Raw genomic sequence first — 26,467 nt, 5'->3', positions numbered from 1 at the left:
TTACCCTAGGGCTACCCCAGACAAACCTCCTTACCCTAGGGCTACCCCAGATCAAATAAAAGGTTGGAGCAGCCTGAGCATCGGTGGAAGTCCCTCTCCTTGAGTTGGACTTGCCTGCCTGGTCCTCCAATATTGCAAAATTATCTCGTGTCTTTTTTCTCATTTGTGTGTGGCCCCTCTTTCAGATACTGAACCCTACTCCATGCGGGACGTGGAGGGAGTCCTACGCGACACCTAATTATAATTTATAACATTCTTTCAAACTGTGATTTTAATAATTGCATGTTCTCATACTATAAAATAAATTTAGCTTAATTTATTTCATTTGATTTCCTCCAACTTGTCAGGACTAAAAATAAAACTTCAATGAATAAATAAAATTTCACATAAAATTTTGACTCTATTTCCAAGTTTGCAATGTGATTGGTTCTCAGACTAAATCATCAGATCAAAAGTGTGAATATTTTATAGATTTCTGATTCAGCTTATTCTACCATTTTCCTTATAATGGGCTTTAAACATGAAATTACTGGATCAAGAAAAAGGAAATACTTTGGAGATTTGATATGTGTCACCAAATTGTTTTCCATTCTTGTGCCAATTTATGTCTCTAACAACCATCTGTGGGAGCTCTCACCCACTAAGTTACTTACTAGGTAATAAACGATTCTCATCTTTGTCAAATTTGCACCACTGTGATCGCTAGTAAGTCTGAATATTTTTTATATGTTTATTCACCATTTTTATTTATTCTCTGGATTATTTATTCTCCTCCTGTATCTATTTCTATATTATTATGTTATTGGTTTCCTACTGGTTTTCAAAGGTTCTTCATGTGTTACAATACTATGCTTTTAAAAGGTGTTTTTTATTAATTTTTGCAAATAATGTTTTTTTATTTTTTACCTTTTTATTTAGTTTATGTTTGATTTATATGCAACAAAATTTTTAATGACTATATAGCCAAATTTATTAATCTTTTAGTTATATCTTTCTACAATTCTTGAATGCATAGAAAGACCTTCACCACATAGGAGTATGATTTTTATTAATATTCCTTTAGTTGTCATTGTGACTGTGATAGTTATATTTAATGAGTCCATTCAATTGGAAGAAGATCTGTTAATATTTTCCCCACACATCTCAAATTGTCCTGATATCTTAAGAAATTCTGTTTTTTCTCATACATCTATAATTCTAGCTGTATTAAATAGTAAATTATTGTATATGTGTCTGTCAATTCACATTGCTTTAGTTAATATAGTTTTATTATATATATATATAAAATTCAGTAAGTAAAAATTCCCTTTATTACTACTTTTAAAAAAAATGTTCTTAGGTACTATCTATTGAGTGAATTCTGATATTTTTAAAAAATGAGGTAAAAATTGATGTGCTTTTGACTAGTTTTATAAAACCTATATATTAATTTGGGTTGAATTTAAATCATTCATGAATGGGAAAATATCTCAATTTTTCTTGATTTTCTTTTAAAGCCTTTAGAAGGATTTTATAGTTTTCTTAAAATATGATATCTACCTTTTTTAGAGTTTTACACTTCATTATACCTTTAATTTCTATCTTCAATGGAGTATTCTGTCCATAATATTTTTGAACTGGTTATTGTTAATATTTGGGAAGACAATTTGAATTTTCATTTTGTATCTGGTCACTTTGTTGACTCCCCCTGTCTTTAATTTCTATTTATTCCCCAGGGTTTTCTAAGTGGACCACATATCATCTGCATAAAAGCAGTTTTCTCTCTTTCTCATAGCTTTCCCCCCACCCTCCCATTTTTTAACCTCCCCGGTTTCATGTGCTATTGCATTGGATACAACTTTCTAAAAAAGGTTCAATAACTGCGCTAATAGTGGCCATCCTATGTTATCCCTGGTAATGTTTCTAGGATTTTCCTATTAAATATGATGTAGGCTGTTGGCTTTCAATTAATGTTTTGTATCATATTAAGGAAATAGCCTTCTATTGTGGGCAGTATTGTCATTTTGTGATTGCTCCTAGACCTTAAAATAATTTTTTAAATTTAGAAGATAATAATCAATAAATTATTACTATGTTACAATAAAATTTCTTTTTCAGAGGACATGGTAATTAGCCAGATTTGCTAATGTTATCTGTGGAAGGAAGACTATTCTATATATGTAGATATTTCTAGAATATCTCTAGAAAGGAATATGTATTAATATATGCTTTCTCTTGAAGGCATATACAGTGTCTAACTGAATAGAAACTTAGAAAAGAGAAGTAGGAATGGTACATGTCAGATGTGGAATGACATCCATTGGCTGAGATTTTCGAGGTTAATCCAACGAATGATCACATCAGGGAAGTGGCCCTGGGTTGTAGTTTGTATAGTGCAGAGGGAACAGCTACAGGAATCTGGTACACTATGCGTGGCTCTACGTGGCACTTAGTCTCTTTATGCCTGAAGTATTATAACAATGAGGGGAAATATAATGGAAGTGGACCAAGTTGACAGAGTCTGAATGTAATGAAAAAAGGGAAGAGTGGAGAGCAGTAATGTCCCTCTGGGAGAATGGGAGGCCAAGGCTGAGCTCTGAGCCAAGGCTGAGCTCTGCTTGGAAGCAAGTAGCAAATAAAGAGTAACCAAACCAAAGCTGAGCACATCTCCTTACGGGGTCATCAGGCAAGAGAACTGGGAGCAAAAGTGGAGAGGGGTGTTGTACCAATTTCCAGTCTTTAAAAAGTTGTTATTTTCTGACTCGGGCATAAGTGTTCAAGGTTTTCAAGTTCCTCCTGAGAATCTATTGGAAAAATTGTTTATTTGTCTTCTTGACTCAAAATACTATATTAATTACTTACCTAATATCACAGCATTTTGGGATTTCTGGAAGACTTCTTCTGTGGGTTTGGTGTGTTTGTTAGTCCTTTGATTCTGCCAGATATAACTTACTGTTCTTTTATTTAAAATATATTTTAGAAAACTGTATCTGATCTGTAGAATTCTTTTTCATGTCTTCTATCGGGTTTTAGTATCTGAAGTGTGCTAGCTCTTTTAAATAAATTGTGAAGTTCCCTATCTTTTATGTTTGTACTAAAACAGTTCACTGAATTCACCCATACAATCATGGCAGCCAAGGGTACCTTCCAAGTGTTCAGTTTGCTTTCCATTGGCATCACATAGTTAATTAAACTGGGAGAAGTTTTCTGCTTTCTTTTAATATTTGGACTGTCTTTTAGGTAAGTTCCACAGTCTCTCCCAGGCCCATTCATACTGACAAAGTCCACACAGATATCATTCTGCTTTCAAGGGATTGAATAGCCCCATTAACTTTGTTTATTTCACTGACTCAGATACAGGAAGATGGAGTCACTGAACATAGCACCTGTGGATTTCTTATAATTGTACATGCACACTCACAAAGGCAAATGGTTTGTAACTGAAGAATAGAGAACTCAACTAATTGAAGTGCTTGTAAGCTAAGCAAAAGTGGTAGTTTTGTGGAACTCTGCAACAGGAGGCACTAACAGAGAATGAGAGACAGAAAACAAGGCAAAAAAAATGGACATTTTTAAAGTAATCAAGAAAAAATGGGTTGTGATTTAAAATAGTTTGGGAAAAGTCAAGTCAATATATCCATACCTTATTGCTTTGTTTCTTCCATTAGATAAGTAGAATTTCTGGTCTTTATTGTATTCATTAAATACTCCCCATCGTAGATGTGCCCATTCATGGACAAATACCCTTCCTGTGAGAAAATGTTTTAAAGACCCGGTTACAGTAAGAATGGCAAAATTGCTTTCTAATGCTGGGAGAAAGTAATTCTCCGGACTTTTATTATGCTTTGCTATGTTAATTTTTTAAAGTTTTGACTTCCTTAGAAAGAAAACTATAATATGACAACTCCACATTTCTGAAAAATGTAACTACTTATTTTAGCTTACAAAATGCATACGAGGCACATAGGAAGTGCCAGAGAGTTTTTGTACAAAGATAAAACAACTGCTCTGTCCTTTGCATAGCATACAGTGCAGTGGATGACATGCCAATCAGACAACTAAAATCCTTACTGGGGCAAGTCCAGTGATGGAGGGCGGCGCATGCTACTGTGGGGTCTGGAGCTTTGGTAGGGCAGCCAGGCAGTACCCCCAGTGGCTCAAACCCCAAGGTCTGCCTACCTCACCTCTGCTCTATTCCCATCTTTCCAATCTTATTGCCACTTACTCCTGAGTTACTGCCGTAGCCACCCAGCTGCCCTCCATGTCTCGTCTTCAGTGGCTACCTTATGGTGTTCAGGGTTAAGTTCGCTCCTTAATATGAGGTCCCTGATGACCCCAGCTCTGCTCGTCTCTGCACCCATATTTCTTGCTGTTCTCCACCTACTTCCAGAACTCTATACTCACAATGAATTCCTGCACTGCTTTTACTTTCCAGAGCCACTCGAGGCCCCTTCTCATCTCTGGTTCTTTTCATGTATTCTTTCTTTGCTTGGGATACGTTCCCTAGTTCTGTCTGGATAGTTGCTTCTCTTCTTTCAAAATCAAGTTTATATCCACCTAGAAGCCTTCTCTGACATCCCCAGACTAGGCCCAGTATCCCTCCTTTACTCTGTCATTATATTCCATATGGCACTTCCATTCTATTATAGTTGCTGCTTTCTTGCCCGTCTCCCACACTAAACGCTTGTCTCCATGAGGACAGGCTCCATGACTTCTTCATTGTCATGCCTGGGCGCATAGTGTCCAGAACTTAATAGGTACTGAGTGAGTATTTGTTAAATTTAGAGGAATTAGTGACTTATGTACAGCTCAGTTTTCCTGGAATGTAAATTCCCAGATAGGCTGCACTTGGAGGGTTAGGTGAGGGGGTACACCTGAGGAAATGCTAGTATCCCACGCTGAGGATTTGGACCCTATTCTGTAGGTGCTGGGAGCAGAGGATGGCCTCTTAGAGGTAAGGGAAGATGGGAGAGAACATAAGTGGAGTCACAGTACAGAAAGGAGAGATTATGAAGGAATGCCATTCTATATGGTGACTCAGATGGCTGGAGTGGGCCCAGAAGTGAGATGGGGCAATTAGTATATCAATTCAGCACCTATTGATTGAGCCATACATTGGGAATTTTCTGGCCCTGTTATGGAGGTGAAATAGAGTGTTGTCGAAGCACAAGAGGTATGTTTGATACATCTTTCTGATAAGTCTGTAGTGCTCTAGTGAATGCGGGGTGGGGCATGGAGGTACCAGGGCCCTTTTGTTTAAGTGAAGAAAATCAAGCTGGTTCTAATACTTTCAAGATAATAAAGATACCTGGTAGTAGTCATTAAGTAACCTAATTAGCTAATACTAATCACATTTGATTATACCTGGAGCGTACATATTTTATATATACTTCCTTATTGTTTGTTTTAATATTTTCTTCTAAAGATTGTTCTATATAGCTCATGGGCATGGTAAAGAGTTTATTTTGTGAAGGAAAATTGGATGTTTTTCTTTAGTTACAGTTTTTTTTTGCAAGCTGAACTGCAAGGATATTCTCTGTGCTACTTAAAGTGTGGTCCATAGTCCAGCAGTATCAGCATCACCTGGGAGCTTGTTAAAAATGCAAATTGTTGAGTCCCACCCCACGCCTATTGAATCAGAATCTGATTTAACAACCTCCTTTTCAATTTGCTTGAGCGTAAGTCTGAGAGCACTGTGAGTCTCCGCCATCTGGTGGCTACTATGTGAATTACAGGCAGGAGGTTTAATTTGTTCAGCAGTCTCCTTATCAGATCCATAGAAACCTAATAACATTTCAATAAACGATTACAGCTATTTTATGATAGTAATAACTTTTTAAAATTAAAAACACTATAGTTACACATTTATGCAGAATATGAAAAATTAAATTTCTAACTGAGAAACACACTATTCTGAACCCCTGCTTTAAGTGAAAATGCATGCTGTAACGTTATTTGGCTTATATGTGCTTACTCAGAAAGATAATGCTATTTTGATCTACTTTGAATATAAAATTATTAAGTTATGAGGAACACAGTGGAATGTTTCTTCTCTACCCATACCTTGTGGTCCATATTGAGGCAACTTTTTTCCTGTTATGAAGTCAGGAGTGAAATGAATCCTTTCACCCTTTTCTCCACAATTTCCCATCTGCTCAGTATAGGGATCATCGTTTCCTGGAGGATTAGGTTCGGCAACTAGAACGTCAGCCTGAAATTTAAGAAAATGTTTTCATCATTACAAAATTTTAGCAAATGAATTGACCTTATTCACACTGGAGTATTGTGAACCAATTTCATTTGGTTCTAGAATATTGTGATGGAAAATAAATCTAAATCACTGAAGGAAATTGAATTTGAAAAAAGAACTTGATAATCTCACATTTTTGTAGGTCTCCAGTTTTGGTCTCATATACTCAGGTTTTGTCTTCCATTTCTCAGGAATCAAAATGGCAACATTTTTGAAATAGAATCTTTTTCCTGTAGCTTCAAACAGATATGGAGATGCCTGAGTCACCATGTCCTGGGGGGAAAAAAGAAAACATATCTAGCAAGCAAATTAGGACTGTAGACTAAATTATCAATCATTCAAATTTACATTTGTATTTCACATTAGAAAAACTAGTTAGTAAAGACCAGTTATTTATAAGACTGGAAGGGGAGATGTAGAAATACCTTTTATTGATAACTAGAGGCCAGTGCACAAAATTTGTGCACTTGAGGGGGGGGGGGCCCTCAGCCCAGCCTGCACCCTCTCACAGTCCTGGAGCCCTCAGGGGATGTCCATGGGAAGCCTGCCTAAGCCAGCAGTAAAACATCCTTAGCACTGTCATGAAGGCAGGAGAGGCTCCCGCCACCGCCAGTGCGCTCACCAGCCGTAAGCCGACTTCTGGTTGAGCGGCACTCCCCCTGTGGGAGCCCACTGACCACCAGGGGACAGCTCCTGTGTTGAGCGTCTGCCCTCAGATGGTCAGTGTGCATCATAGCAACCAGTTGATCTGCCATTTGGTTGATTTGTATATTAGCCTTTTATTATCTACTAGAGGCCCAGTGCACGAAATTTGTGTACTGGGGGGTGGGGGGGTCCCTCAGCCCAGCCTGCGCCCTCTCGCAGTCCAGGAGCCCTCGGGGGATGTCCGACTGATGGCTTAGGCCCATGGGAGCGGGCCTAAGCTGGCAGTTGGACATCCTTAGTGCTGCCACGGAGGCTCCCCCCACTGCTGCCGTGCTTGCCAGCCATGAGCCCGGTTTCTGGCTGAGTGGCGCTCCCCCTGTGGAAGCGCACTGACCACCAGGGGGAAGCTCCTGTGTTGAGCGTCTGCCCCTGGTGGTCAGTGTGCATCAAAGCAACCAGTCATTCTGCCGTCAGGCCGAAACTGGTTCTCCAACATCCCCCAAGGGGTCCCAGATTGCAAGAAGGCACAGGCCAGGTTGAGGGACCCCACCAGTGCACAATTGGCGCCGGGGAGGGACATGGGAGGTTGGACAGCCAGGGAGGGGCAGTGGGAGGGCTACGAGAAGGCTCCAGGACATGTCTGGCCTGTCTTGCTCAGTCCTGATTGGCCGGACCCCAGCAGCAAGCTAACCTACTGGTCCGAGCGTCTGTCCCCTGGTGTTCAGTGCACGTCATAGTGACTGGTCAACCAGCCAACTGTCTGCCCCCTGATGGTCAGTGCATGTCATAGCGAGCAGTTGAGCAGCCTTAGCGTATCATTAGCAAATTACGCTTTGATTGGTTGAACGGCCAACGGGATGACTGGACACTTAGCATATTAGGCTTTTATTATATAGGATACCAGGGGCCCAGTACACAAATTCATGCACCTTGAAAGGAACTGTGGGCCACGAGGCTGCAGTGGGCACAGGGGCAGGTCTCAGCCCACCCTCCACACTCCCACACTCCCACTATGGCCCTCAGTCCCCTATCTGCCAGCAGCCTCGCTCCTGCTGCCGCCACTCCCATGCATTGACGGGTGCCAGCCCCACTTGCACCGCTGATGGTGCCAAGCAATTGGGACTGGTGCTGTCAGTAGGTGCAAGCAGGGCTGTCGCCAGCAGAGGGTGCGAGAGACAGCTGCCAGCCCTGATCGCCCCTCAGGAGCAGGGGGAAATGGAGAAGCCCTGAGGGATGATAGGGGCCAGCAGCTGCTGCTCACACCCACTGATGGTGCTGAGTGATCGGAGCCAGCACTGGGCGCCAGCAGCAGGTGAGAGCAGTGGCTCCTGCGCTGGCAGCTGATGCAAGCGCCAGGCAGGACTGCAGTGTGTGGGAGCAAAGAATTTTCAGTAACCACCAGAGGCTTGCTCAATGACAGCAATCGGCGCCCTGCCTTGTTCTGGAGCCCCCGAGCAAAGAATTTTCAGTAACCACCAGAGGCTTGCTCAATGACAGCAATCGGCGCCCTGCCTTGTTCTGGCGCCCCCGCTCACCTGCTCCACCATCTTGCCGTGGCCAACAGCTGCCATGTTCCATGCTCTGCCGCCTGCTGCCGACGCCCACCATGTTCCATGCACACCCCCTGGAGGTCAGCACATGTCATAGCAACCGGTTGTTTGGTTGTTCTGCCACTCGGTCTATTTGCATATTAGCCTTTTATTATATAGGATATATAAAACCCTAATATGCAAATAGACCAAACGTTGAAACAACTGAACAACTGAAAAACCGGTCATTATGACATGCACTGACCACCAGGGGGCGCACGCAGAACAAGGCGGGTGTCAGCCTCAGCGGGATCGGGAGCCCCTGCTTGCATCCACTCATGGTGCCGAGCGATTGGGGCCGGCGCCGGGCACCAGCAGCGGGTGCAAGCAATGGGTGCTGGCCCCAATCACCCCTCAGGGCTTCTCCACCTCCCCCTGCTCCTGAGGGGCGAACTGAGCCAGCAGCCACCTCTTGCACCCGCTGCCAGCACCTGGCACCGGTCCCGATCCCTCAGCGCCGTCAGCAGGTGCGAGCAGCAGCTGCTGGCCCCAATCGCCCCTGAGGACTTCTCCACTTTCCCCTGCTCCTGAGGGACGATCTGGGCAGCAGTGCAAGCAATGGGTGCTGGCCCCAATCACCCCTCAGGGCTTCTCCACCTCCCCCTGCTCCTGAGGGGCGATCAGAGCCAGCAGCCGCCTCTTGCACCCGCTGCCAGCAATGGCCCCGCTCGCACCCACTGCCGGCACCTGGCACTGGTCCCGATCCCTCAGCGCCGTCAGCAGGTGTGAGCAGCAGCTGCTGGCCCCAATCGCCCCTGAGGACTTCTCCACTTTCCCCTGCTCCTGAGGGACGATCCGGGCAGCAGCCACTGCTTGCTCCTGAGGGGAGATTGGGGCAGCTGCCGCTGCTCGCACCCGCTGACGGCACCGGCCCCGCTTGCTCCACGCCATCAGCACTTGGGAGTGGGGCTCCTGGCAGACAGGGACCGGGGGCTGTGGTGGGCGGGGCAGGGTGGGGACATGACGATGGGCCAAGACCTGCCCCTGTGCCCACCGCAGCCTCACAGCTCACAGTTCCTTTCAAGGTGCACGAATTCGTGCACTGGGCCCCTAGTATAGGATAATAGCTAACCCTTTTTGAGCACTTATCACATGCTCTGTGTCAGAGTGTGATGATTGACAATGCAGACTTCAGAGGCTGACACTAATCCTGGCTCCAACACTTATTGTGCGTCATCTGGCAATTTCCTTGAGCCCTCCTGAGCCTCAGTTATCTATCCCATTTATAAAATGGAAAATATTATGGTGATTAGCTCATAAGATATTGTGTGGGGATCATGTGAAGTCAAGAAAGTCCTGGGAACCATGTTTACTTAAGCACAAATGTTTGTGAAATGTTAGCTGTGAGTGTCATCTCATTTGATCCTTTGAGGATCAATAAACCTTTAAGGGAGAAACTGAAAATTAGAGTGTGTAAGTATCAAGGTCTCACACCAACTTATACTGGAGAGAAACTCAAATTAAAATGAATATGACTTCACCTACTGGATCCTGCAATAATTTTAGGACTAGCTAACTGTTATGGTAGTATTTATTTTTAGTGTAGTACTGTCAGATATAAGGAAGTGGCACAATTATATAATTTATTTTCAAATTACACCCAGCTTTATTTCTCTAAAATGAAGGAGCTGTAGAGTTTAATTATAAATGCCCCTGAGATGCATTATGAAGACAGTAGAGAGGGTATTATAGGAGATTTATTATTGGAAAAGGCATAGGGTCTTTTAGGACTGAAAATCACTGCCCTCAAAAGTGAGTGTGGACAGAGGAAAGGGGAGGGCTGAAGACTGAGCCCTGCAGCCACGGGCATTTAGCATTTAGTGATAGGAAGTGGAGGAGTCAGCCACGGAGACTCAGGAGCAGCTGGTGCATGGGAAGGAAATCAGAAGGCACGGGGTAAAGGTGTTTCAGGGAGAAGAGAGTGATTATCGGTGTCAAAGGATGCTGAGCAATTAAAAGAGGAAAAACGAACAAAAACTCATAGACAGACAACAGTATGGTAGTTACCAGAGAGAAATGGGGGGGGGACGGGACTGCATATATGGTGACAGAAGATTTAACTTTGGATGGTGAGCACACAATACATGCACCATAGAAATGTACACTTGAAACATATATAATCTTATTAACCAAAGTCACCCCAATGAATTTAATAATAATAAAAAAGAAAGGTGAGGATAAGAACTGACCGAAGTATTTGGCAACGTGAATGAGCCGTTTTAGTGGAATGGAGATGATAGCTCCATATGAGTAAATTCAAGACAATGGGAGGTGAAATGGAGGCAGTGAATATCGACAACAGCGCAAGCAGATTTGTTTTGGTTTTGGTTTTTTTGTAAATTAAAGGAGAATGGAGACACGATGCAATAGCTGAAGGAGCACTTCAGGGCAAGGGAATTTTGGTTTTGTTGTTGTTGTTTTTTAATGGGAACTATTATAACATATGCATGTGATAATGGGGGGTGGGCGGGGGAAACCCTGGTAAAGCCAGAGAAAAGAGGGACCATTGCAGGAGAAAAGTTCTTCCCGGAGCAGACCAGAGTGCTTAGACGCCAATATTATAATGTAGAGTTTGGGTTAGTGTGTGTGTGTGTGTATGTGTGTGTTTGTGTGAGTGTGTGTGTGTGTGTGTGTGTACAAGCAGTTTCACTTGTACATGAGGTGGGCATGAGGCACAGAACCAGTCCCCCTTCACAGGGGGAAGCAGCACGTGGGTATTGGTGCCGGGTGAATCCCTCTCTACCCCTTCCTAAGGGGATAAACTTGGGGAATTTATATTATTTTCTGAGCTTCAGTTTTTCTCTTTTTAGATAGTAATAATGGTTGCCTTGTTCCTTCTAAAAATCTTCTTATAATGATTTGCATTTCATTATTCCAAAAAGCAAGATTTTTATCAACCACTGGCAGATTTAACAATGTGTCATTTTAAAAATAAAAACACGGAGTCAAAATCACCAAAAAGTTAAAAAGTAGGTATAAAGCTCTCTGTGTTAGAGTATTATATTAGAATCTGACTAGTGAAATGTGAATTTTCTTTTTTTTTTTAAATATATTTTATTGATTTTTTACAGAGAGGAAGGGAGAGAGATAGAGAGTTAGAAACATCAATGAGAGAGAAACATCGATCAGCTGCCTCCTGCACATCTCCTACTGGGGATGTGCCCACAACCCAGGTACATGCCCTTGACCAGAATCGAACCTGGGACCTTTCAGTCTGCAGGCCGACGCTCTATCCACTGAGCCAAACCGGTTTCGGCAGAAATGTGAATTTTCAATGTCTCCTAGGAAGCAGCAGCAGCAGCATGAAGTGCACTTGTCTTCCATGTTTTAACAGAAACATCAATAATAGTTTTTTGCTTTGGCCTCTGTTTCTGATTTTGAGAGGGCAACCTCGTATCCAAATAGACATTTAAACTTTTGAGGCCTGGAGAGGTCAAGGATGACAGCTTATAGGGTTGGCTGGAAATGCCTTAGTGATAAGGTTGTTATATTGTTCACCACTGGATTTATGGTATCTGACATAATAGTAAAGAAATAGTTTCTTTTTCCTCTGGTACCAGCTTTGTAAATATTTGTTGGATGAATGAATGAATGAATGAATGGATGGATGAATGAATGAAATGGTTGTGATAAATGGCAAATTGTCCAGGAGTGCCAAGACAAGAGGTTCCTGGACGCACATACACTGAGGATACCTCCAAGATACACTGCTCCCATTATGTATTTTGTGTGTTGGGGTGTGTGTGTGTGTGTGTATGTGTGTGTGTGTGTGAGAGAGAGAGAGAGAGAGAGAGAGAGAGAGAGAGAGAGAGAGAGAGAGAGAGAGAGAGAGAGAGAGAGAGAGAGAGAGAGAGAGAGAGAGAGAGAGTGTGTGTGTGTTTTAGGGACAGAGCACAGAGAGTGTTTCTTCCTGACTCTCCCTCCCTCATTTTATGGAGTGTGCTCCCTCTGCCTCTATAACTCACACTGACAGGGCAATTGCAGTGGATGCAATTTGTAGGTGGACAAACCTTAGGGACTGTTATTCAATTTTTTAAAATTAAATTTATTGGGGTTGCATTAGTCAACAAAATTATGTAGGTTTCAAGTGTACATCTCTGCTCCCATCCCCCTTACCTCTGGTAATCACCTTACTGTTGTCTGTGTCTATGAGGGTTTTTTTTTTTTTGCTTACTTTCTTCACTTATTTCACACAGCCCCCCAGTCCCCCTCCCTTCTGACAGCTGTCAGTCTGTTCTCTGCATCTAGGAATCTGTTTCTATTTTGTTCATTTGATTCCACATGTGAGTGAAATTATATGGTATTTGTCTTTCTCTGACTGGCTTATTTCACTTAGCATAATATCCTGAACAGAAGCAAGTATTTAAGAGCTGACTTAAAGGCTTCTATACTCACAAGAGCACCAGGGGAAAGTCTCCCCTCAGAAAACAGAGTGAGGGATGGCCAGGAAAGGCAGACAAGCTCACAATTAAGGTCCTTAACTCTGCAGAGCTGAACCTTAGTAGTGAGGAACTCACTTTTATTAACTACTTAGTTAGGGGTTCTGAGTACACTATTGCCCTTAACTTTTTTATTTTATTTTTCAATTATAGTGTACATTCAATGTTATTTTGTAGTAGTTTCTGGGGTATAGCACAGTGGTTAGACAATCATATACTTTACAGTATGTGGAAACCAACTTATCTCAAACCCAACTCATTTAGTAGGACTCATACCAGAAAACCAATTTAATAATTGTAATAAGAAGTAGATTTCTCAGGAGGAAAACCCCCAAAGGGTGAGGTGAAAGCATCTGGAAGCTCTAAAGCACCATGTAAATGTGCATTAGCATTGCCATTCTGGATAAGGAATTTATGTTCTTCTGGCACATTCCTGACTGTCTAGCCAGAGACAGAAACTTGTTGGCTATATTTTTCTCCCACACTTTCCTTGTCTGTTGCTCCAAGGGGCACTTCCATGTTTGCTGATGCCATTTCTAAGGTTAGATGCAATCAAAAACTTACCCAAGCTATCTGATTGTTGAGAGATTTCAAAAGGTAAAGTATTCCCTTTCATCAGTGTCAGTAGTATCTGATAGGTTAAACAGATAAGATCCCCCTCCTTCCTCAACTACTGCAGTTCTCCAGCCCCAAACTCCTCCGGATGGTAGAGCTGGTTCTCTCTCCAAATTCCATCTTTCTGGGTTTGTTTCTGCTCAGAGCAAGGAACATTTGGGGGCAACCAATGGAACTCTTGTGATATTAACTTTTGGGCTCGCACTCAGGAACTTTGGCTTGGTTAAAAAATTGAACCCTTTCCATCTAGAAGAATTATGGTTATGCCCACCATAAATTGAGCTCTTATGTGCCAGACGCTATGCATGCATTTTTAAAGTTCTTTACCATATTTCAAGATAATTTTAGACTTATAAAACATGCAAAAATTGTACAAAGTTCCCACATACCCTTCGCCAAGCTTATTGCCCCATTTTACACACCAGTACTTTTCCTCATTACACACTATTGCCTCTGGATGTGCTACAGCCAGATCCCCGGGTAGTTATTTATAAGGCATTTCCCTCTTATTCTTAGTTGTTTGCTGTTGTACATGACCTCTCCACCTTACAACAGTTAGACCCTCTGCCCTGGACAGGAAGTGTCTTCCTCCATAGTTTTTCCTTCCCCCAGAGAAGAAGTAATAAGTAAGGCAAGGCCGCTCAGCAATCTAAGAGGATCCCTTGTATTGGGGCTGGTAAAATGCAGAGTTTCCTCTCATTGAAAGGATCAGGGTTGTTCTTAAATTAGAGGTTTGTATCCCGGGCTTCTCTATTAAAATCACAGAGAAAAGAGTTGTAATTAGAAGAATAAAAGGAGAAATCTAACATGAGCCAGGCAAAGGAATTGTTCTCTGGACATCTCACAATATCTACCAAATACCGCTGGCTCTGCCTTAGCGGAATCATCTACAACCAATAAATGCGGAAAATCGTTTATTAAGCACCAACAATGTATGAAACTCTTAGCTAAGTGCATTACATTTATTATCTTCTCCCTCAGAAGAATCCTAATGGTTAACTATTCTATTTTCATTTTGCAACCGAAGATACTGAGACTTAGACATAAAAATACTTTGCCAATATCACACAGATGCATTAGAGAACTCATGCTTGCCCTTCCACACATTACACTTAAATTTTTTAAAGCATGGGTAGTTACCATTTCCACCTTACCTTTATTTCTTGAATGAGTGTTTCATCTTCCGGCACATCAGGGTCAATTGCAATGACAATGCCTTCATAGCCATTGTTATTCAGCTGAATGAGTGAATTGCTCAGGGCCCCTTCCAGAAAGTGAAGGACCAAGATGAAAACAGAACTCTTAAACGGCCCCATTACTACACATCTCCCTGTGATTATTCTCTTGGAAAAATTTTGGTTCTAGAGGCATCCTTCTTTACCCCTATTTATAAGACTATAGAGACACACATTTTCCCAAGTTATCAGAGGTGGTTTATCACAGGACTTTAACCCCTTGACCCAAAATTGTTTCACTTTTTCATTTGTCTCCAATATGAGGAACAATGCCTTAGTCTTAAATTTTGTGTACTTTAAATATTTTATTTGAGAGGGTCATTAGCCTTGCCCTCACCTTTGCCAGATGCTGGGAAAGAGGGTGGGAAGACCACATCCGGTTCCCTAGAAGGATTCACAGGTGTCAAGTGGCTTAGCCACTGAAGGATGTTTACTTCTTATAAATGATTGCCCAACCAGGGATACTGGCCCACACAAGGTCACCCTCCAACCTCTGCCTGCCCCGGGGAGGCCTGGCTGTTTTATGCATTCAATAACTATTAATTAAGTGTGAGTCTTATATCCAGTTATCCCTCGATGTGGTCATTTTTATCCTCATCGATCTTGACATAACCTTAGCACTTCTTGGTGCTTCCTTAGATAATCCACTTGTACCAAAAGCATTAGCAAACAACATAGATATTATTGAATATTTCCTATTTGTGAGAATAGATAAAAATTTATATATCACGGTGCAAAGCAAACTCAAGTTTCCTCATCAGGCCTCTATTGCTCAATAAAATTCAAATTACATTATTTTACTGAAATTCAAATTAACACCATTATTTTACTGAAATTAAATGTCTCTCAGAACATGAACTATAGGCTGCCAGCTACTACCTACATTCATTGAAGTTTGCCAAACTTCAGATGAAAACTCAAATTAGTTCACCACTTTCCTGTAGTATTCAGATTACTTGAAATAGCCCTTCCTCCCATCACTTTATTTGGTCTTCACAGGATGCTAAGCATCAGTTTCAACTTGTCTGTTCCTTTTCATTGACATTGGCTCATAAAAATTAAATTATTACTTACCACTAATAATTGGGCTTAAGTATGTAATATTTATGCAATCAAAAGTGAAGCATTTAATAGAGTGGATGTACTCAATTTTAAAGTGGTTGTCCAGATAATCCTAAAATGCTTTTATATAAAAATAATTTATTCAATAAATGTATGCATTTATTATGCATATGATATAGAAATTTTAGATTCTAAAATATCTCAAACCCCCAACCACAGGTATCTTTCCTGGGTTCCCTAAAAAACATCAGGCAAGCTTATGTGTTAATGATTTGAGTCTGATCCCAGAGCAGTGAGAATGAGGGAAAGGGGAAATGAGTAAGGGAAGGCTGAGAAGCAATGAAAGATAAAGTGTTACTAAGCTGACTATTGGGGTACAATGAAGAAACCCAGCAAGTCAACCTGCTGGTGCACCTGCCCTGCCATCTGGGATGTCTCCTAACAGGCTATACAAAGAAACCATGCCTTGGGACAGTCCATTGGAGGGAGGAAGGGAAAGTGTTTGCCTCCTTCTCATATCCTACAGGTGATCAACTCCCCTGAACTTCCTAGGCTGGGTCATCCAGTCCTTCAAATAGCTACTGTACAGAGAAATCCCGTGCCCTGAGGTGTACGAGGAGTCAAGGATTCCCAGTGATGCCTGGTTGGTCTCTGGCAGTGGAACCACTCAGGCCTGCAAGGAGTGTGTAATGATAGAGGTGGACCAAGTGACCGAGGATCCAGTAGATTAGGCAGCGGTTCTCAACCTGTGGTTCGTGAACAAGGAAAATACATCTGCATATCAGATATTTACATTATGATTCATAACAGTAGCAAAATTGCAGTTATGAAGTAGCAACGAAAATAATTTTATGGTTGGGTGTCACCACAACATGAGGAACTGTATTAAAGGGTCGCGGCATTAGGAAGGTTGAGAACCACTGGATTAGAGGAAGCCAAGCCCAGGAAGGTTCCAGGAGACGAGTCCAATACAACTCATTGCTTGAACTGCTCAGATCCACTCATACCCTTCCTTCATGTCTAGCTCCAATATTATAATGTAGAGTTTGGGTTAGTGTGTGTGTGTGTGTGTGTGTGTGTGTGTGTGTGTGTACAAGCAGTTTCACTTATACCCTGAGAGATAGTACAGGTCCAATCATTCATAGATTCTCCTCCAGGTGGTGGCCAACTGCAATCTCCTGAGAAACCTAGAGCAAGAGTTATTGAAATAAATGGTAGTGCCTAATGCTACAGCATGAATCAAGGCCATTATAGATATTTATTTCCCCCTTCCTTCATCTTCATCACCAATCTCCCTCTTTTAGTCAGCATTTTGGCTGATCTGTGTTGTTTGTTTGCCTGTTGCTGTAACTCAACCCTTCATTTCTGAGGGCTCTAAACTCTTGTTGGGCTGTAGCTCCCGCAGTTGCCTATGACAGGGTCACCTGGTGTGACGGACCCAGTTTAGGTGCTTGGCCTTCCCTGCTGGCTAGGCCTTTGCTGCTTGCTCAATGGAGAGTCCTTGCTGCTGCCACAGTTGCTTTGTCTTGTAGCACCATGGGCGTGTCTCTGATTCCCCAGGGAGAGGGCCTAGTTTGGCATGGCCTCGGACAGATTCTCGGACTTTCGCTCACATAAAGCATTGCACCATGGCACCTGGAATCTGGCTTTCTTGGAGGCAGTTCAGATGGGCCAGGTGATTCCCCAGGGAGAGGGCCTAGTTTGGCATGGCCTCCACTGGGCAGGCTGTGGTGGCAGTGCCACAATCTCTGGTGCCCAAGTCCAGCTTAAACAGATTCTCGGACTTTCACTCACATAAAGCATTGCACCATGGAACCTGGAATCTGGCTTTCTTGGACGCAGTCCAGATGGGCCAGTTGACAGGGAGGAAACTTGAAGAAAAGGCAGTTAACACCCTGAGAGACAGACTTTCACCAAAGATATGCCAGATCTCTCTTATGTTTCCTTCTAGGGAAAACCCCCAAATGGTAATCACTATTCTGACTTCCACATAGATTAATTGCCACATAGATTAATTTTATTTGTTTTTGTATTTCATATAAACAGAAATATACAGTATGTCTTCTTGTGTCTGGCTACTTTCACATAACATTTTCTGCATAAAGTTCAGCCATGTTATTTTAGGTAGCAGTAATATGTTATTTTTTTCATTGTACTTCATCGTAAAAATATGCCACAATTTACTTACCAATTCCTGTTAGTGAACATGTGTATTATTTCCTGTTTGGGCTATTATAAGTAAAACTGCCATAGGTGCAAGCATTGATTTTAGTTGGGTATGTACCAAGAGTGGTATTGCTGGGTTACAGGTTGTATATATGCCTAACTTTAGTTGATCTGCCAAACTCTTTTCAAAGTGATTGTACCAGTTGTTCCACATTTCTACCAGTACCTGGTACTGCCAGTTTTTATTATTTTAGCTACCCTGGTACAAGTGCAATCATGTTGTACTGTGGTTTTAATTTACATTTTCCTTTATAACTGACTAGAGGCCCGATGTATGAAATTTGTGCAAGGGGCTCAGCCCCCACCTACCGCAGCGGCTGCCGGCCTCTGCCCCGGCCCCGCTGCCATGGCTTCATCCAGAAGGTCATCCAGAAGGATGTCCAGTCTAATTAGTATATTACGCTTTTATTATTATAGATGTTACATACCTTTTCATATACTTATTTTCATTTTGATATCCTCTATTGTGAAGTGCCTGTTCAAGTTTTTTTGCCCAACTTTTAATCAGGTTGTCTTTATCTTATTGATTTATTGAGTCCTTTATTGGATATATGTATTGCAAATATCTTTTTCAAGTTTGTGGCTTGTCTTAATGGTACCCTTGAATGAGCAGAGATTCTTAATTTTAATGGAGTCCAATTTAACCTTTTCTTTTATGGATAATGTTTTATGTGGTCCGGTTCGATTCCGGTCAAGGGCATGTACCTTGGTTGCAGGCACATCCCCAGTAGAGGGTGTTCAGGAGGCAGCTGATCGATGTTTCTCTCTCATAGATGTTTCTAACTCTCTATCCCTCTCCCTTCCTCTCTGTAAACAATCAGTAAAATATATATTTTTTAAAAAGATATTATACAATATTCTGTACTAGATGCTTTATTGTTTTACCTTTCACTTTCAGGTCCATGATCTACGTCAAATTATTTTTGTGTATATTATGTAAATTCAGGATTTTTGTCTTGTCTTGTTTTCCTTTATGGACAGCAATAGGCCCAGATCATTTATTGAAAGGACAACACTTTCCTCCACTGAATTGCAGTTGTTCTTTTGTTGTGGATGATGTGACCACAGATGTTCAGGTCTTTCTGGACTCCCTGTTCTGTTCTATGGTCTATGTGACTGTCCTTATCTTGGTGTCATAGTGTCTTAATTCCTGCTGCTTTGTAAGTCTTGATATCTGGTAGTGTGAACACTCCAGATTTGTTTTTCTTTAAAATTATTTTTGCTATTTTAGATCCTTTTTATTTCAATATAACATTTAGAACCAGCTTATAAACTCTACCCACAAAAATCTGCAGGCTTGGATAGAATTGCATTGAATCAGTTTGAGGAGAACAGACATCTATAATATTGAGTCTTTTAATCTATGGATATGGCATATCTCTTCATTTTAAGTTTTATTTAATTAATCTCAACCATGTTTTATAATTTTCAGGGTAGAAGCCTTGTGCATCTTTTATTAGATTTATTTCTAGGGGTTTTTTTTTTGGTGCTATTGTAAGTGGTATTTTTATAAAATTTCATTTTCTAATTGTTTATAGGTGGTATATAGAAATATAATAGATTTTTATGTATTGATCTTATATTTAGTGAGCTTGCTAGATCCACTTATTATTTCTAGTATGTACTTTGTAGATTCTCTTGTATTTTATATGTTAATTAGAGGCCCGGTGCATGAAATTCATGAACTTGGGGGAAGGGTTCCTTAGCAGGCCCGGTGCATGAAATTCATGCACTTGGGGGAGGGGTTCCTTAGCACGGATTGTGAGAGGGCACAGACCAAGCTGAGGGACCCCACTGGTGGAGGATTGGGGCCGGGGAGGGATGCAGGAGGTTGGCCAGCTGGGGAGGGACTGCAGGAGGGCTCCAGGGCATGTCCAGCTCACGGTCAGTCCGCAGCAAGCTAACCTACCGGTCAGAGCATCTGCCTCCTGGTGGTCAGTGCACATCATAGTGAGAGGTTGAGTGGCCTTAGCATATTACACTTTGGCTGAGTGACCAACCAGACAACTGGACACTTAGCATATTAGGCTTTTATTATATAGGATAATTATGTAATTTGTGAATACTTCTTCCTTTCCAATCTCATATCTTTTATTTTGTTTCCTTCCCTTATTACACCAGCTATGACCTCCTGTAAATGTTGATTACAAATGGAGAAAATATCTTTTTTCTTGTTTACAAACTCAGGTGGAAAAGCATTCTATATTATACCATTAAATATACTATTATCTAGAGATATTTTGTAGATACTTTTATCAAATTAAGAAAGTCTCTATTCCTAGTTTCCTAAGAAGTTTCATTTTTAAAAACCATGAATAGGTGTAGAGTTTTATCAAATGCTCTTTATGCATCTATTGAGAGGACAGTGTGATTTTTCTTCTTTATTTATTTCTAGAATAATTCCACTTCATCATGATGTTGTATCTTTTTCAAATTGCAAAGATTTTGTTCAGTATGTTTGCACCTATGTTCATGTGAGAGAGTGGTCTTACTTTTCCATTCTTATAATGTCCTTGCCAGATATTAGTATTAAGGCTATCTGGCCTCATAAAATGAGTTGGGACATATTTCCTCTTTTTCTATTCTCTGGAACAGTTTATTTAAAACTGTAGTACTTCTTAAGTTTCATTCTGATATTGTTTTAGCTTTACCATGTAAGTTTTGATATGCCATATTTTAATTATCATTTCATTCCAAATATTTTCTTTTTTATTACATTTTTTGGGTGACATTGGTTAATAAGATCATATAGGTGTCAAGTATACATCTCTATGATACATGATTTGTATATTGAGTTGTGTGCCTACCACCCAAAGTCAGATCATCTTCTAACTTTCATTTTGAGTTTTCTCTCTCTTTCTCATTTGCATATAAGTTATATAGAAATGTGTTGCTTAATTTTCAGACATTTGGGGATTTTCTAGTTACTCCATTATTGATTTCTAGTTTTATTCCACTATAGTCAGAAAACATACTAAGATTTAAATCCTTTGAAATTTTTTGAGACTTGCTTTTTGCCTCAGCTTATGGTTTATTTTGGTAAAATGTTCCATATGCTTTTGAGAAAAGTGTGTATGCTGTAGTTGGTGGGAAAGTGTTCTATTTTGTTAGGCCAAGTTGGTTAATCATGTGATTCATATATTCTCTATTCCTATCAATTTCTTGTCTACTTATTCTTTCAGTGACTGTGAGGTGTGTTAAAATCTCCAATTATGATTGCGAATTTGTTCATTTTTTTTTTTTAGTTCCATCAACTTTTGCTTTATATATTTTAAGGCTTTGCTTTTGGTGCATGCAAATTCCGGATTGCATTACAAAATGTCTTTCTATCTCTAATAATATCACTTGTATCAAAATCTAGTTTATAGGATATTTGCTATGGCATACTGGTATTTTGAAGGTTGAAAATTTAAAACAAAACAAATACAACTCAGCTAATACAGTGCCTGACACGCAGATTCATTCAGTAAACAAAACATCTTTACATTTCCCCTTCCCTCTCAATTATCCAAGTCTTAGCCTTGAAGGGAGAGATAGGAGAGAATCCATCAAGATGGAGAAAGCTGGGACTTTACATTAGTTGGCAACACATAAGGATGACCAAGGTATATTTTAAGGACATTGATGTTCAACCCCCAGTTCATTACTTGTTTCAGGCCATGAGGAAACAGGTATTCATAATTACTGGTGGAAGAAAAATTGGTATAGATGTTTTAGAGGGAAATACTTATCAATATTTAAGGATGAGTATCTTTTTAAAAAAATATTTTTTTATTGATTTCAGAGGAAAGGAGAAGGAGAGAGAGATAAAAACATCAAGGATGAGAGAGAATCATTAATTGGCTGCCTCCTGCATGCCCCCTACTAGGGACTGAGCCTGCAACTCCAGCATGTATCCTGACCAGAAATTGAACCATGACCTCCTGGTTCATAGGTCAGTGCTCAACCACTGAGCAACACCAGCCAGGCAATAATGTGTATCTTTTAACATAGCAATTCTACTCTTAGGAATTTACCCTACAGATAATACTCACACAGGTACACAAGATTACATATTCAAGGGACAACACACAGGAACATACAATTATATGTACAAAGGTAATAGAATTTGTCTCAAAACCTACTTTATAATAATAAGAAACTGAATTACCAATGTCCATTAATAAAATAAGAAGTAAGCTTATTTGTTTTATATCTATTTTGTTTGTCACATCTTACTTAAACATCTGAACTTTCTATAATAGCATGAATTACTTTTGTAATGGAAATAAATTTATACATAAAAATAAAAATATTGGACTAACGGCCATCATTTTGAAATCCTAACATATTAACATAAGAGTGGTGGTCTTGTCTTCTCTACTTTTAATTTCTAATCTTTTTTTTCCTCTTTTCCATTTTACTTTCTTCTTTTCCTTTTATCTTTCTTTGGGCTCTCGCTTCTTCTTTCCTTTATTGGTGTGAAATAAGGTCATGTCAATTTTAAGAAATGTTTCTTTTGGATGTTTGTTCATTTATCTTGCTTCTGTTCCACAGTGTCAAGTAGATAGAAAGCAATTGCCCACTGTACGGGATAGCTTTCTTCTTTTTGTGCAATTGAGTCAATTGCTTTGAGGCAATTGATCTCAGAAAGTAGTGTTTTGATAAGATTCATCAGCTTGTAGCTGAGAGGGAGTGGGAAATGAAATTGGCCACCATCTGGGTCATTCCCCACCCATCCCAGAAACCCTCTTGCTGATAAGAGCTAGACGTTTACACACAGGAGGGATTTATAGAGGGTGCCATTCCTTTTGACCTTTGGGGACAAGCTCTAATTACCTTCCTGGTAATATGATCATCTGTTTCTGTGTCCTTGACTGCTTCTCACTCTACCATCATCTGTATCCCTCACTTTCATGTTTTATTTTGTCTTTTTCTTTGTGCCTGATCTGTGCCTTTTCTCCTTCCTATGATACATACACAGTAAATCAGATTCTCAATTCTTCAGAGCCCACTACTCATCTGACTTCCTCTCTGCTTCTATTCCATTTTCCCTGTATTTTACGTTCACAGATCTATTTTTATTATTATTATTATTATTATTATTATTATCCTCACCTGATGATATGCTTAGAGGGAGGAAGGGAGAGAGAGAAACATTGATGTGACAGGGAAACATTGATCAGCTATCCTCCACACGTTCCCTAACCAGGGATCAAATCAGTAACCCAGGTATGTGAACTCACCAGGAATCAAACCACAACCCTTTGCTGCAGGGACTACACTCAATCAACTGAGTCACTCTGGCTAAGCCATAACACAGATCTTAACACATAATGCAGCATCTACCCAACTTTGTATCCATTCTTCATTTTTTCATCAGTTGGAATTTCTACCAGCCTTATGAATACAATTCTTTAACATGGACCATCTTCATTTTATCTAAAATATTTTTTTCTCTTCTTTCTTGTATTCTCATCTTCATTTAAATCAGGCTCAGTATTGTGACCTTTGTTCCTTTCACTAAGGCCACTTTATTTTCATGAATCAAATATCCTTATAAATGACCCCTTTTTCTTCCTCTTTATAAAGCAGGATTTCTCAATCTTGGCACTATTGACATTTTTGTCCAAGTAATTCCTTGTTGGGACTCTACTGTGATTGTGGGATATTTATCATCATCCCTGGCCTCTACTCACTAGATCCACTGTAGTGTGCAGACATTGCCAAATGTCCCCTTGGTAAATAAAATCAGCCAAGGTGAGAACCATTGCTATAAAGCTTGCTAACAGATAAGGATACAATAAATTTGTTCATATTAAGTTTCTCTTGGAGTGAAATTTAAATAAAATAAAATGCACTTAGCAAATATACACAGATAAATTAATTTTGAAAAATATATACATCCAGGTAACCAACATCCCAATCAATAAATATAACATTTTCATTGATCCAGAATGTTTTTTGTGCCCCTTCTAGTCAACTTTCACACTTTTTCTCTGAGATAGCCACTAGTATGATGTTTATATCTTTTGCCCATTTTTATTGGCTTCTTTGTCTTTTTATTATTACTGATTTACAATATTTTTTATATATTCTGGTTATGATTTCTTTGTCAGATATGTGTGTTGTGGATATTTTCTTCCACTCTGTAGCTTGCCTTTTTCATTTATTTATGTTGCCCTTTAAAAAATATATATTGGTATTGATTTCAGAGAGGAAGGGAGAGGGAGAGAGAGATAGAAACATCAATGATGAAAGAGAATCATTGATTGGCTGCCTCCTGCATGCCTCCTACTGGGGATCAAGCCCACATGTGTCCCTGACTGGGAATCAAACTGTGACTTCCTGGTCCATAGATTGATACTCAACTACTGAGCAATGCTGGCCAGGCATTAATGCTGACCTTTGATGAGCACAAATATTTAGTTTTAATGCAGTCCAACTAATGTTTTCTTTTATGCTTTGTGTTTCATCTGTTCTGAGAAGTCTTTCAACACTATAACTGTGAAGATATTATTTTCTATTTTTTGAAGTTTATATCTTAACTCATTTATTTCTATAATCTACCGTGAATTCATATTTTATTAAGGTTGGAATAAAAATGTTTTCCCAAATATATGTCTAGTTGTTCCAATATCATTTATTGACCAGAACTCTTTCACTCATTGGGTTGCCTTTCCCCACTGACTTGCACATGCCTTTATAGAAAATCTATTGACCATAGGTGTGCATGTCTGTTTCTGGACTTTATATTCTGAGATGTATTTTATGCACATAATCTAATTGGTAAATGTTACATGAGAACTTAAAAAGAATGTGTATTCTGCACTAATTGGGTGTGGTATTTTGTAAATGTCAAGGTCAAATGGTTGATAATATTGTTAAAATATTTTCCATTCTTAATGAGTTTTTCTGTCTGGATGGTCTACAATTATTGACAGTGGGAGAGTTCAATCTCCAACTTCCATTGTTCATTTGTCTATTTCTCTCTAGTTCTAGATTTTTGTTTGTTTGTTTTTGGTATTTTAAAACTCTATTAATGGGTATATGCACATTTAGGATTGTTATATCTTTTTGATGAATTTATTTGTTATCATTATGGAATGACCCTCTTTGTCTCTTCTTTCTCAAAGTCTGTTTTATTTCATAACAATACACTAACACCAACTTTCTTATGCTTAGTGTTTGCATATCATCATTTTCATTTTTTTCACTTTCAATTTATATGTCTTTTTTATTGATTTCAGAGAGAGAGGAAGGGAGAGGGAGAGAGAGATTGAAATATCAATGATGAGAGAGAATCATTGATTGGCTGCCTCCTGCACACCCCCTACTGGGGATCGAGCATACAGCCCAGGTATGTGCCCTTGACTGGAATCGAACCTGGAACCCTTCAGTCCAGGGGTTCCAGGAGGAGGCTGATGCTCTATCCATTGAGCCAAACTGGATAGGGTGCAACTTATATGTCTTTACATTTAAAATGCATCTGTTATAAATTCCATATGGTTTAGTCTTGCTTTTTACTAAATCTGAAAGTCTCTGCTTTTCAGTTAAAATGTTTAATCCATTTCTATTTAACTATAGGCCCGGTGCATGAAAATTCGTGCACTCCTCTCACAGTCCGGGAGCCCTCAAGGGATGTCCTACTGACTGCTTAGGCCCAGAGAGTGGGCCTAAGCTACAGTCTGGCCTCCCTCTGCAGGAGGCGACAGGACAGGTGATCAGGGGATGGCACCAGCAGGCACACCCCCTGCCCATTGCCCCTCCACCGCCGCTGGTTTCTGCTGCCTCCTGCCCCCCATCGCTGTCCCCTTCCTCGGCCTGCTGGCATGCGTCTTGGCTAGCCTGGCGCTGCCTGCTCATCAGCCCCACCACCAACACTCCTCCCCTTCCGACTGGTTGTTCTGTTGGGTTGATTTGCATATTACACTTTTATTATATAGGACTAGAGGCCCGGTGCACAAAAATTTGTGCACTCGGGGGAGAAGGGGGGGTCCCTCAGCCTGGCCTGTGCCCTCTCACAGTCTGGGACCCCTCGGGAGATAACGACCTGCTGGCTTAGGCCCCCTCCCAGGTGGCAGAGGGCAGGCCCAATCCCTAGGTGCAGCCCCTGGTCGGGCTCAGAGCAGGGCCGATGGGGGAGTTGGGGCGCTGCCCCCTGTCATACACAGAGCAGGGCAGATTGGGAGGTTGCGATGCCACCCTCAGTCACGCTCAGGGTAGGGCTGATTGGGGGGTTGGGGCACCGCCCCGTCACACTCAAGGCAGGGTCAATGGGGAGGTTTCAGCGCCACCCCCTGTGATGCACAGAGCAGGGCCAATCAGGGGGTTGGGGCGCTGCCCCCTGTCACTCACAGAGCAGGGCCAATCAGGGGGTTGGGGCGCTGCCCCCTGTCACTCACAGAGCAGGGCCCATCAGGGGGTTGGGGAGCTCCCCCCTGTCAC

General features: G+C 40.9%; 1 protein-coding gene and 1 long non-coding RNA gene across 2 annotated transcripts in view; one reads left to right on the top strand and one right to left on the bottom strand.

The window, feature by feature from the left end:
* The window catches only part of LOC102251799 (calcium-activated chloride channel regulator 1), a 35,299-nt gene extending 20,466 nt beyond the window's left edge, over positions 1-14,833 (bottom strand). Inside the window, exons 1-4 of the mRNA XM_005885500.2 lie at positions 14,672-14,833; positions 6,362-6,502; positions 6,043-6,190; positions 3,623-3,728 (exon numbers count right to left, since the gene is read on the bottom strand). Of these exons, the coding sequence (XP_005885562.1) occupies positions 3,623-3,728; positions 6,043-6,190; positions 6,362-6,502; positions 14,672-14,833 (557 nt within the window). The remainder of the gene's footprint in view (positions 1-3,622; positions 3,729-6,042; positions 6,191-6,361; positions 6,503-14,671) is intronic.
* LOC106724629 overlaps positions 1-26,467 on the top strand; it is a 57,291-nt gene that overhangs the window by 1,398 nt on the left and 29,426 nt on the right. The gene's annotated exons all lie outside the window — the stretch shown is intronic.

The sequence above is a fragment of the Myotis brandtii genome, unplaced genomic scaffold (assembly GCF_000412655.1).
Source record: "Myotis brandtii unplaced genomic scaffold, ASM41265v1 scaffold909, whole genome shotgun sequence".
Taxonomy (NCBI): Eukaryota; Metazoa; Chordata; class Mammalia; order Chiroptera; family Vespertilionidae; genus Myotis; species Myotis brandtii.
This window is presented reverse-complemented; position numbering and strand designations above follow the sequence as displayed.